This window comes from Pan troglodytes, chromosome 10 (assembly GCF_028858775.2).
Source record: "Pan troglodytes isolate AG18354 chromosome 10, NHGRI_mPanTro3-v2.0_pri, whole genome shotgun sequence".
In the NCBI taxonomy this organism is placed as follows: domain Eukaryota; kingdom Metazoa; phylum Chordata; class Mammalia; order Primates; family Hominidae; genus Pan; species Pan troglodytes.
The window spans coordinates 48,185,511-48,198,608 of NC_072408.2; the positions used below are offsets into that span (position 1 = coordinate 48,185,511).

At 41.3% G+C, this 13,098-nt stretch overlaps 1 protein-coding gene across 1 annotated transcript in view; it reads left to right on the forward strand.

The window, feature by feature from the left end:
* RPAP3 (RNA polymerase II associated protein 3) overlaps window positions 1–10,023 on the forward strand; it is a 46,394-nt gene extending 36,371 nt beyond the window's left edge. Inside the window, exons 14-17 of the mRNA XM_016923559.4 lie at window positions 640–826; window positions 1,891–1,988; window positions 2,662–2,762; window positions 8,681–10,023. Of these exons, the coding sequence (XP_016779048.3) occupies window positions 640–826; window positions 1,891–1,988; window positions 2,662–2,762; window positions 8,681–8,766 (472 nt within the window). The 3' untranslated portion in view covers window positions 8,767–10,023. The remainder of the gene's footprint in view (window positions 1–639; window positions 827–1,890; window positions 1,989–2,661; window positions 2,763–8,680) is intronic.
* The last annotated feature ends 3,075 nt before the right edge of the window (window positions 10,024–13,098 follow it).

Genomic DNA, 13,098 nt, shown 5'->3' on the forward strand with positions numbered 1-13,098 from the left:
TTAGTATTTAAGACTGTTGTGGACTCTAACTTTTGTTTGGCATTTAAAAAATAGTTTATGTGTTTTTTCTTGATAATGAGAATATAGAAGATATAGACTAATTAGGTTCATTTTGAGGTATGGAAACCTTACTCATATATTTTTACATTGCCACTCAACAAACCTGCTAAAAGTTGTTTTTTTCTTTTAAACTTTGAACTTTAGTAGTACTTTTATTTAAAGTGATAGTATAGATCATGAGACAATACTATATAGGCAGTTTTTTTTGGAAGAAGCATTTCTTCCTTTTTGGAATATCTTGAAAATGATCATTTAGATCTTTGAAAGGCTAAATCATTAGTGTATGTGACATGGTAATTGAAATATATAGAAATGGTATACTCAAAAGGTGGATAGGTTAGCTGCCCAGCACAGGAGAATAGTCATTACATAGCCAGCATGTGAAAATTTGCAAGAGCATAATCTGTTTTGCCAAAAAATGTTTATATATTATTAGCTGAAATAATTGAATGCTTGTATAATACAAATAGATAATACAATATTAATAGTCAAAAATTTAAAAATTTTTATTGATGTCTCCTTGATTGAGCTATGATTATTTATGGTTCTTTTCTGTTTGATACCTCTGAAATATTTCAGACCTCAAGCCAGTTTGAAGCAGGATGTATGTCAGTCTTACAGCGAGAAAATGCCTATAGAGATAGAACAAAAACCTGCTCAGTTTGCCACAACTGTTCTTCCTCCAATTCCTGCAAACTCGTTCCAGCTCGAATCTGATTTCAGACAATTGAAAAGTTCTCCAGATATGTTGTATCAGTATTTAAAGGTAAGAGAGAGGAAGGTAGTACTTCTGTTGTAAGTAAAAGGTCAGAGAACTTCTGTCACTTTATAATAATGGTGCCATATTTGCTTTTTGTAGGATATTATTGTAGAAATTATTGTAGAATACATCACCCTGGTCAGACCATTTAAAAATATTTACAACCAGGGAACCTTGATGTTCTCCTTTGGCAATAGATTCTGTGTCAAATTCTATTGTCTCAAATAACGTAATCTAATTTCATATATATTAGCTTAAGCTTAATCCTTCAAAAAAAACCCTAAAATACATTGAGTGTCTTCTGTGTGCCAAGCAGTGCTTGCAATATGTAGGCAATCATTCTTCTAATATTTGCTTTAAGAAAAAGAATCAAATCCTATGAAATTTAGCAAATAATGAATTAGCATGGTCCTTTTCAAGTGTAATGAGAGTAACATTTCCTAATAATTATGCAATATAAAATTACTTCCAAATACGTTTTCTCATGTAATTCTACTTTTAAAAATCTCTAGTTATATTTATTGCTCTTTGAGAGCCTTTAAAGTTTCCTGTCTCTCTTAGGATGGTGTATATCTCTTCTGCTCATAAGATTTTTCTGTGACTAGAATAGAGTGATTATCATGCAGTTCCTGTAACTTTCATTCTTCTATCATAATTGCATTTTAATGTGACTCCATTATTATTCATAAGTGCTAATGCATAGTAGTTATTCTTTTCTTTTTGTTTTGGACGGAGTTTTGCTCTTGTTGCCCAGGCTGGAGTGCAATGACGCAATCTCAGCTCACCGCAACCTCTGCCTCCCAGGTTCAAGCAATTCTCCTGCCTCAGTCTCCGAGTAGCTGGGATTACAGGGATGTGCCACCACGCCCGGCTAATTTTTTCTATTTTTAGTGGAGATGGGGTTTCTCCATGTTGGTCAGACTGGTCTCGAACTCCCAACCTCAGGTGATCCTCCCACCTTGGCCTCCCAAAGTAGTTATTCTTTACTATTTTTACCCAAGCAGTTGTTGTGTAATTTGTGATATGTAAGTGTTGCCATCAAGTAATTGTCTTTTTATTTTTTTTTCAAGCAAATTGAACCATCTTTGTATCCTAAGTTGTTTCAGAAAAATCTGGATCCAGATGTATTCAACCAGATCGTTAAAATTCTGCATGACTTTTACATTGAGTAAGTCAAGTTTTTTTTAATTATACAGTAAGTCCTCACTTAATGTTATTGATAGGTTTTTGGAAACTGCAATTTTAATTAAAATGATTAAGACATAGGAACATAAGTCTTGTTTATGTCAATTGGCCTATGGTAAAATTGGTTTGTTTATACAGTATGCCGTTTTACATAAAGTCACAGTTTTCGTGAACCTATTGATGATGTTAAGTGAGAATTTACTGTACTCTTATGATGCTATGCTATTTCCAATGATTTGGGAAGTTGATTCTCTTTGAATGTATATGGCAAATTAGCAGCATATAGCAAAGTTAGCTTTCTTGTAAGTTTCATTGTTAGAGAAGTTGCAAGGAAATGACAAGTACAGACAATAAAAAGGGAAAAGTTTAAGAGGGAGGAAAAAGGACTCTAATTTTTTTGTAGAGAAAAGTAGGGTATGGAAATGACCAGTGTTTTAACAGAATGATAGTTTCCGTACTAAGCTCTCATTTAAGAATATTGTAATTTCTTCAGTTGACTTGATAAATCTCTTCATTTGGGCATTTAAAATACAGGTATCCAGGGGAAAAAATGATGTCATTTATGTATAATTAGAAGTATTGTGTTAGTAAACAGAATTATTAATAAATGAGCTGCTTTTAACTGATCATTTGTTTCTATATTTGGATTATTTCAGGAAAGAAAAGCCATCACTCATCTTTGAAATCTTACAAAGACTTTCTGAACTAAAAAGGTTTGATATGGCAGTGATGTTTATGTCAGAAACAGAGAAAAAGAGTAAGTTCTATGAAAGTTTTCCCATGTTTATTTTTGTACATTCCTGTATTCATTCAACAAATAATAGCTGACATTTATTGACTACTTATTGTGTATAAGGTTATATTTAATTAAATATTTATATTTAAATTGGATGATATTAAATTATATTTAAGTTAATTAAATTGGATAACAAGAACAGTTAAAATTGTTTTGTTAGTCCTGACAATATTATGAAGTGTAGGTATGGTTTTCACTCTCCTTTTACAGAGGAGGAAACAGGTATAGAGAGGCTAAGAAACTTGCTAAGGTCACATAGCTAGGAAGCCAGACCTAGGATTCGAACCCAGGCAGTCCAACTCCATAGTCTGAGCTCTTCTACTTGAAAACGCAGTAAATGGTATGATGGTGGAGTTCCTACTGTTACTATGTAAAGGATCAAAGCCACAGGACCATGTAACTGGGCGAGGTACAGGAAAGGTCTGATCCATTCTGAGAGAGGTAATTTCCTTGAGTTTGATTTTAGCTGAATTCTCAAAGAAGTGCAAGAGTTAGAGGAAAGGCTGAGCAAGAGAGTTTTAGACTGAAAGAATGATACATGTAGTGGTTCTGAGGCAGGAAAGAGCAAATTGAGTCCAGAGAATTTAAAATGGTATGGCTGGATTGTAGAATAGGGAGTAATGAGTGGCAGGTGATGAACCTGAAGAACTGTATTTCTTTTTTATTTCCACATCACAATTTTTGGCATAAAGAGTCCGTTTTGAGAAATCCTAATTAAAGTAAAATTGCACTATGCAGAAACTTCAGTTGCTCAGAGTTTTGGGCTATACTCATTTCAGGAAAAAAGAGAAAAGTCATTCACATACCAGTGTTCTTTTTTTTTCTTTTTAATAATTAGCAAAACTCAGTGTACCATTTTCAGATACCTCCTGTACTAAACATACATGGGCTTCTTTTATTTCTTCTTTATCTTTTTAGCAGTGATGTTGAATGATTTTAAATCAATAAGAAAGATACTTTTGAAATTACACTTAGGGAAGTGGACATGTAATTTAGATATATATATTTTTTAGGCCAGGCATGGTGGCTCATGCCTGTAATCCCAGCACTTTGGGAGGTTAAGGCAGGAGGATCGCTTGAGACCAGGCTGGCCAACATGGCAAAACCCTGTCTTTACAAAAAATACAAAAATTAGTTGGTTGCAGTGGCGTGCATCTGTAGTCCCAGCTACTAGGGGGGCTGAGGTGGGAGAATCGTTTCAGCACGGAAGGTTGAGGCTGCAGTGAGCCATGATTGTGCCACTGCGTTCCAACCTAGGCAACAGAATGAGACTCTGTCTCAAATAAATAGTTAAATAAAAATAAAAAATATATATATTAAAATATATATATGTATATTTTAATAGTGGGGGTTTAAACCAAAAGTTTTGGTTTTAGCTTTAGTTAACCAGAAATGTTCCTTGAAATCCCTGAAAAATGTTACTGTTTCTTATTACTGTTTTGACCTCATCTTTTTTTTTTTTTTAATTTTCATTTTTATTTTTATTGATCATTCTTGGGTGTTTCTCACAGAGGGGGATTTGGCAGGGTCATAGGACAATAGTGGAGGGAAGGTCAGCAGATAAACAAGTGAACAAAGGTCTCTGGTTTTCCTAGGCAGAGGACCCTGAGGCCCTCTGCAGTGTTTGTGTCCCTGGGTACTTGAGATTAGGGAGTGGTGATGACTCTTAACGAGCATGCTGCCTTCAAGCATCTGTTTAACAAAGCACATCTTGCACCGCCCTTAATCCATTTAACCCTGAGTGGACACAGCACATGTTTCAGAGAGCACAGGGTTGGGGGGTAAGGTCACAGATCAACAGGATCCCAAGGCAGAAGAATTTTTCTTAGTACAGAACAAAATGAAAAGTCTCCCATGTCTACTTCTTTCCACACAGACATGGCAACCATCCGATTTCTCAATCTTTTCCCCACCTTTCCCCGCTTTCTATTCCACAAAACCACCATTGTCATCATGGCCCGTTCTCAATGAGCTGTTGGGCACACCTCCCAGACGGGGTGGTGGCCGGGCAGAGGGGCTCCTCACTTCCCAGTAGGGGCGGCCGGGCAGAGGCACCCCTCACCTCCCGGACGGGGCGGCTGGCCGGGCGGGGGGCTGACCCCCCCCCCACCTCCCTCCCGGACGGGGCGGCTGGCCAGGCGGGGGGCTGACCACCCCACCTCCCTCCCGGACGGGGCAGCTGGCCGGGCAGAGGGGCTCCTCACTTCCCAGTAGGGGCGGCTGGGCAGAGGCGCCCCTCACCTCCCAGATGAGGCGGCTGGCCGGGCGGGGGGCTGACCCCCCACCTCCCGGACGGGGCAGCTGGCCGGGCGGGGGGCTGACCCCCCCCACCTCCCTCCTGGACGGGGCAGCTGGCCGGGCAGAGGGGCTCCTCACTTCCCCGTAGGGGCGGCCAGGCAGAGGCGCCCCTCACCTCCCGGACGAGGCGGCTGGCCGGGCGGGGGGCTGACCCCCCCCACCTCCCTCCCGGACGGGGCGACTGGCCGGGTGGGGGGCTGACCCCCCCCACCTCCCTCCTGGATGGGGCGGCTGGCCGGGCGGGGGGCTGACCCCCCCACCTCCCTCCCGGACGGGGCGGCTGGCCGGGCAGAGGGGCTCCTCACTTCCCAGTAGGGGCAGCCGGGCAGAGGCGCCCCTCACCTCCCGGACGGGGTGGCTGGCCGGGCGGGGGGCTGACCCCCCCACCTCCCTCCTGGACGGGGCGGCTGGCCGGGCGGGGGGCTGACCCCCCCACCTCCCTCCCGGACTGGGCGGCTGGCTGGGCGGGGGGCTGAACCCCCCACCTCCCTCCCGGACGGGGTGGCTGGCCGGGCAGAGGGGCTCCTCACTTCCCAGTAGGGGCGGCTGGGCAGAGGCGCCCCTCACCTCCCGGACGGGGCGGCTGGCCGGGCGGGGGGCTGACCCCCCCACCTCCCTCCCGGATGGGGCGGCTGGCCAGGCGGGGGGCTGACCCCCCCACCTCCCTCCCGGATGGGGCGGCTGGCCTGGTGGGGGCTGACCCCCACCTGCCTCCCGGACGGGGCGGCTGCCGGGCAGAGACGCTCCTCACTTCCCAGACGGGGTGGCTGCTGGGCGGAGGGGCTCCTCACTTCTCAGACGGGGCGGCTGCCGGGCGGAGGGTCTCCTCCCTTCTCAGATGGGGCGGCTGGGCAGAGACGCTCCTCACCTCCCAGACGGGGTCGCGGCCGGGCAGAGGCGCTCCTCACATCCCAGACGGGGCGGCGGGGCAGAGGCGCTCCCCACATCTCAGACGATGGGCGGCCGGGCAGAGACGCTCCTCACTTCCTAGATGGGATGGCGGCCGGGAAGAGGCGCTCCTCACTTCCTAGATGGGATGGCGGCCAGGCAGAGACGCTCCTCACTTTCCAGACTGGGCAGCCAGGCAGAGGGTCTCCTCACATCCCAGACGATGGGCGGCCAGGCAGAGACGCTCCTCACTTCCTAGACGGGGTGGCGGCCGGGCAGAGGCTGCACTCTGGGCACTTTGGGAGGCCAAGGCAGGCGACTGGGAGGTGGAGGTTGTAGCGAGCCGAGATCACGCCACTGCACTGCAGCCTGGGCACCATTGAGCACTGAGTGAACCAGACACCGTCTGCAATCCCGGCACCTCCGGAGGCCGAGGCTGGCGGATCACTCGCGGTTAGGAGCTGGAGACCAGCCCGGCCAACACAGCGAAACCCCGTCTCCACCAAAAAAATACGAAAACCAGTCAGGCGTGGCGGCACGCGCCTGCAATCGCAGGCACTCGGCAGGCTGAGGCAGGAGAATCAGGCAGGGAGGTTGCAGTGAGCCGAGATGGCAGCAGTACAGTCCAGCTTCGGCTGGGCATCAGAGGGAGACCGTGGAAAGAGAGGGAGAGGGAGACCGTGGGGAGGGGGAGAGGGAGACCGTGGGGAGGGGGAGAGGGAGACCGTGGGGAGGGGGAGAGGGAGACCGTGGGGAGAGGGAGAGGGAGAGGGCTTGACCTCATCTTTTACCACTATTTTTTCAACCACTCTGCCCCATTATAGTGGTTTTATATAGCTTTTAATATACCAAACTGTCAGGCGGGTGCAGTGGCTCACGCCTGTAATTGCAGCACTTTGGGAGGCCGAGGCAGGTGGATCACCTGAAGTCAGGAGCTCAAGACCAGGCTGGCCAACATGATGCAACCCTGTCTCTACTAAAAATACAAAAAAAAAAAAAAGAAAAAAAAGAAAAAAAATTAGCTGGGCGTGGTGGCAGACACCTGTAATCCCAGCTACTTGGGAGGCTCAGGCAGGAGAATCAGTCACTTGAATCCAGGAGGCATAGGTTGCAGTGAGCCGAGATTGCACCATTGCACTCCAGCCTGGGCAACAAGAGTGAAACTCTGTCTCAAAAAAAAAAAAAAAAAAAAAAAATTACCAAACTGCCAAACTTATTTTGGCCTCGAGGACTTTGGCTGTTCTCTCAACGTAGAATTATCTTCCTACATATCTTCACGTGTGTGCTTCTTCATTTGGTTTTCACCTATCACCACTTCAAAGATGTCTTTCTTCACTGACCCCCCCATGAACCTCTCTCTTCTTACCCTGCTTTATTTCTCTTCGTAATACATTACTAGCTGACAGTGGTTCATGTGTATGTTTATTATATCTCCCTCTCTAATAGAATGAAAGCTCCATGACAGCAGGAACTTTGTCTACCTCATTCACTGGGCCTCAGTGCTAGTGCATAATAACCCCTCAGTGTCAGTGTGTTGAATGAATGAATTTACTGTTACTCTAATGTGATAAGTTCAAGGTATCCGAGAATGCAGGTGGGCTCTTCAGACTGGCTGACCAATAGTACTGTCTTGATGGGGTTTCCACTGTCTGCTAAGTTAAACATGGAAAGCGCTTAGAATGGTTCTGGCATGCAACCAGGTATTCAGTAAATACTTAGCTGTTGTTATATTTTATTATTGCCATTATCATTAATAACTGTTAGCTAGTTCTCCAGTTTTACTGTTGAGAAGCATGAACTATAAACAGTGTTTTCCTAATGTTGAGTGTCGACCGATCGGTGGTAGTAAATATGATTTTTTTGCGATTCATAATCTTATTTATTTATTTATTTATTTTCTTGAGACGGAGTCTCACTCTGTCGCCCAGGCTGGAGTGCAGTGGCTCGATCTCAGCTCACTGCAAGCTCCGCCTCCTGGGTTCATGCCATTCTCCTGCCTCAGCCTCCTGAGTAGCTGGGACTACAGGCGCCCGCCACCACTCGCGGCTAATTTTTTTGTATTTTTAGTAGAGATGAGGTTTCACTGTGTTAGCCAGGATGGTCTCGATCTCCTGACCTCATGATCCGCCCGCCTCGGCCTCCCAAAGTGCTGGGATTACAGGCGTGAACCACCACGCCCGGCCCATGATCTTATTTTTAACATGTAGTCGTTTTAATTTTGTAATATAAAAATATTTAACTGTCCCATCAAGTGTGATTTCATCAGTGTCATTGCTGTTTTTCATTTACAGTAGTGATGTAAAGTTTTCTTTTAAAATAAAATGATTTAGGTTTGAAAAACAGTTTAGTTGAAATAAAAATATTAAGTAAATAAAAGTACACTTGTTACACAGATAGGGTAAACATTTTTAAGGTAGTACAGAATGAATTAAGTTTAATCTGCAAGATTAATATCATTGAGAATGCAGGGCAAATTTTATACTGCTAAAGCAAAATATTCCTGAAAGAACCATTGTTGGATTGCTATATAATTTTGTGTTTTCAGATTGGCTTTTTAAATATCTGAATTATAAACCTATTTATTGCTTTAAAATGTAAAATGTTTTTGACAAATAGATTGCTCCTTTTAATTTACATTTTGCTTGGTTTTTAAAAAATGAGATTAAAATGGAGAATTTCTTTTTCTTTTTCAGTTGCACGTGCATTATTTAATCACATAGACAAGTCAGGATTGAAGGATAATTCTGTCGAAGAACTCAAGAAAAGATACGGTGGTTGATTCCCATTTTTGCTGAAATAATTGTTTTTGACTTTCATATGTAAATTTTTTCTACTGAAAGTGTTTTGCTTTTTAAGAAAATGAAATTATATAGCAGGAAAGGACTATCTTTGAACATAAGTTAATTAACTATAAGGTGAATTGTGATTTAACTAGTGAGAATTATATTCAAGTGAACTCTAAGTGTTTTTCTGAAAATAAAAATATAAACAATGAGATACATTTGTAAGGATCAGCATTTTATTTTATGAGTCATTTTAAATGTTAAATTTAGATACATTCTTCAGTGACCCATAAATGTAACATTATTTTTATATTTTCATGAGTTTTTGTAACCACTTGCCAAAGCTGCTTCGTTAGCATATGAATAATTACCTTTGTAAAGAGGAAGTTAAATAGATAGTGAGATCCTTTCTTTATAAAACTTTTAAATGTTATTGTGCCAATTCACTAACATGAAGTTATTTAGTTGCAGGGTATGTATGTATTTTTAGTATTTATGTTGAAAGAAAGAAGACTTTTAACTAGACTTTCAAACTAGGTTAATTGAAGTATCACAGTATTCTTACATTTTAATGCCATAGGGTTTTTTCCCTTAAGATATCCATGTTACATACCAGTTAAGGACAGATAATGTAATGCAAGGTGTAAAAATGTAAAAATTAGTAATGTTTAAAGTACTAATTAGCATATAGCCCATACGTATTTGTTGGATGTGAGTGTAGCATTTGTAAACTTTTGAAAGTAGGGCTAGAACTCTGCTCATCCCTGTACTCTGCATAGTACCTAGCACAGACCTTTGCACATAGTTAGGTGCTCAACTGATACTTATAAAATTTAATTGAATTTGATGCAAGAATCATATTAAGTAAATGTTTAAAGTAGCAGCCTAGCAAATTTTTGGGCATGGTGTAAACACTGGTAAAACCAGTTAATTTTAGAGACTATCAAGTTGTTAAAAAATATTAGGACACCATCCTTTAATTGTTATCAGCATCAATAAGACAGTTCAGTTTACAATTTTATACAATATTGTGGTTAATTTTTATTGCCATTATACATATTACTATTCTTATGAATTGTTTGAGAAGTAATCATAATTTGTTTACAAAGATAATTTCTTCAGGTTGTGGTATAAATTATTGAGATATGTTTGTAATTTGGATAGTTTGAATGCTTTAAAATACACTTGATAGAGTTTATTAACTTTGTTTATTGCTAAATGTATTATGATATATAAACAGGCAATTGAATTTAGCTTTTTATCTGCTATGATCTGAATGTTTATATCCCCCACAAATTCATATGTTGAAATCCTAACCCTGAAGGCGATGGTCTTCGGAGGTGGGGCCTTTGGGAAGTGATTGGGTCAAGAGGGCAGGCCCTTGTAAAAGAGGCCCCAGAGAGCTTGTTCACCAATTACACCATGTAAGGACACACAAGAAGGCACCATCTACGAACAAGAAGGTGGGCCTTCACCAGACACCAGAGACCAGAATCTACTGGCATCTTCATCTTGGACTCCCCAGCCTCCAGAACTGTAAGAAATAAATTTCTGTTTTTATTAATGTAAGCTACCCAGTTTGATATTTTATTATAGCAACCCGAATGGACTACGGTATGATCTTTTGAAGAAACTTACAAGGTAGTCAGGGCAGGTAATGTTATTGTCATTCTTAACATAAGAAAAGGAGGCTCAGAGGGTTAATGTTCTCTGCATGATTATAGAGCTAAAAATTGGCCAAAACAGTTCAGAACGTGCTGTCTTCTCTTAATGTAGAGCTATTTGAACTACTTCCAGCTGCAGTTTTTATGTTGTGTTACCTGTGTAGAGATTGTTAACTGAAGAAGTACAGATCACAAGATTTACTATAGAATTTGAATTTTAAAAAATTTCTGATGTTAGCCTGATTTCTCCCCAGAGACATTTTCATGTAGTGATTTAAGACCAGAGGCTCTGGATTCAGACTTCTTGAGTTTGAATTCTGGCTCCATCTGGCTTTAGGGCCTTGGACAAGTTACTTTTCTATTCTTTGTTTTTGAAATCTGTAGAATGGGTATAAGTGAGATTGAATGAATGCACACATTTTGTTTTTGGAGCAGGGCTGGATGTATAGTAAGCGACTGTTGTTACTATTATTATTACAATTACCAACATTTCCTAAAAGTGATTAGAATAAAGAACAGTCTTTAGGGGCTGTCATATTGTTGCCTTATTGCAAAATAGCATAGTGGTTAATAAAGTCATTTTTGGGTCAAATAACCTGCGTATACAACCTATTGCACTCAACTAGCTTGTGAATTTGGACATACTGCTTAGCCTCTCTAAGCTTCCGTTTCCTCTCATATAAAATAGAATATTAGTAAATGCCTACCTCAAAGATTTTTAGAAAGGCTAATACTTATAAGTATTAGCACATTAATGCCTGTCACATAGTGCTCAGTCATTTTTATTAATAATAGTAATATTATTGCCTTAAAGGTATAAAAGCAGTACTTTCCCAAGTGGTTTCTTTCTGGAAATGTAGTTATTTACTGTTAATTGTATCTTTTGACTTGATAGCAACATTTACATCATAATTATTCTTGAATTGTTGGCAGAAGCACCATGCCTGTCATTTATTGGCTGCCTCCGACTCTGGTTTTAGTTACACTCAATTTAATAAATTGATGGGGCATATCCAAGTCCTTACCATTTTAACAATTTGTGCTAATGCATTTGAAAAAAATTTTACTTCCAACCTCTAAATCCATTCTCTCTGTTAACAGGAGGCATTTCTGAACACAGTACCAAGGCTCATTTTACCTTTTTACAATGCTTTCTTAATGTTTGACCTTTATCAGAGTTATGTTTAAAGAAACATTAAAAATTTAATGTTAATGAAACTTGTTTGATTCATTCATTTAATTAATTTAACAAATATTTGTTGAATCTACATATAATGCCAGGCACTGCTAGGCACTGAAAATACAAAAATGAACAAAGTAAACATGGATTCTTTCCTCACAAAACTTACAACGAAGTGGGAGGTGGAATGGGATGGTGGGGATACAAATAAAGAGGTACAGCGTAATAAATGCTAAACAGGTAATACTAAGGGATCATGGGAAATACCAGGAATAGCAGATGCAAAAGACAAGACAAGTTTGAGAAAACTTAAGTTTAATTTTTAGCACAGAGTGGGAACTGGATTGTGGTAAGAAATGAGGCTGGTGAAGACAGAAGGGTTGAGATTCTAGAGGACATTTGAACTTCATCCTGAGGGTACTGTGGAACTAGTGATAGTTTATATAGGAGGGTGATTCTCAAATTTGTATTTTATAAAATTTACTTTGGCTACTATGGGAAGAACAGTTGCCTGGGGACATTAGAGACAGGGGAACTTGTCAGAGGACTTGGGGTACCTAAGGCAAGAGATTATGGTATCCTGAACAAGAGTACTAGCCGTGAGGATGGAGAGAAGTGACCAGAATGGAGAAATATTTGGGAAGTAGAATGGGCAAGATTTGGCAGTAGATTCAGGGCCCCCACATTCAGGGCTTAACTCCAAGGAGCACCCTTTACATTGTGGTCTGCGTGAATGGCATCCCTGGAACATAATGTGAATGCTTCCTAACTTGTACAATTTGGTGATCCTGTGTGGACTGGGAAGCAAGTTGAGAAGCAGAAGGAAGCATTAATGGTCATGCCCAGATTTTTTTCCCCTAGGGCAGTGCTTTCATTCACTAAAATATAAAACACAGCGGGTGACACCATATGTGGAACTGGAAAGTTTGGTTGAGTGGCTGAGAGAAAGGTCCAATTTGGGATCTGTTGGATTTGTGATCCCTTTGGTCATTGAAATAGATTAGGGATGGTGATTTGGGTTTGGACATTAAAAAGCATTTAGGTGAAGTCTCAGGATTAGATGAGATTACTTGGAAGTATAGAATCAGGAGAAAAGGGTGACTGGGTAAGTGGAACAGAACTAACAACCACATTTAACAGATTGGAAAAGGAGCACATAAAGCAGACTAGGGAGAGTGGGCACAGAGAGGGTGACGTTGGCAAAAAGCACATGATGGAATTAAGTTTTTTGTTACTGATAATTTAAAAGCTTTGTCTTCATAGCTAATTATTGGTTCTGTCATGTAAGTTTTTAGGATTGTTGCCAAGTTTGAGAAAATCTCTACCGTGTTTCTTTTGTATTTGAGCCATATGATTCTGGGGTTTATATGAGTATATATTTCTGGTAAGGCAGAACTCCCATTTTGACCAGGCATCCATGAAGCATCCTGTTACAATACATGTCTGAAGACTGAGAAGTATCTCCACAGATTAGCTTTGGGATC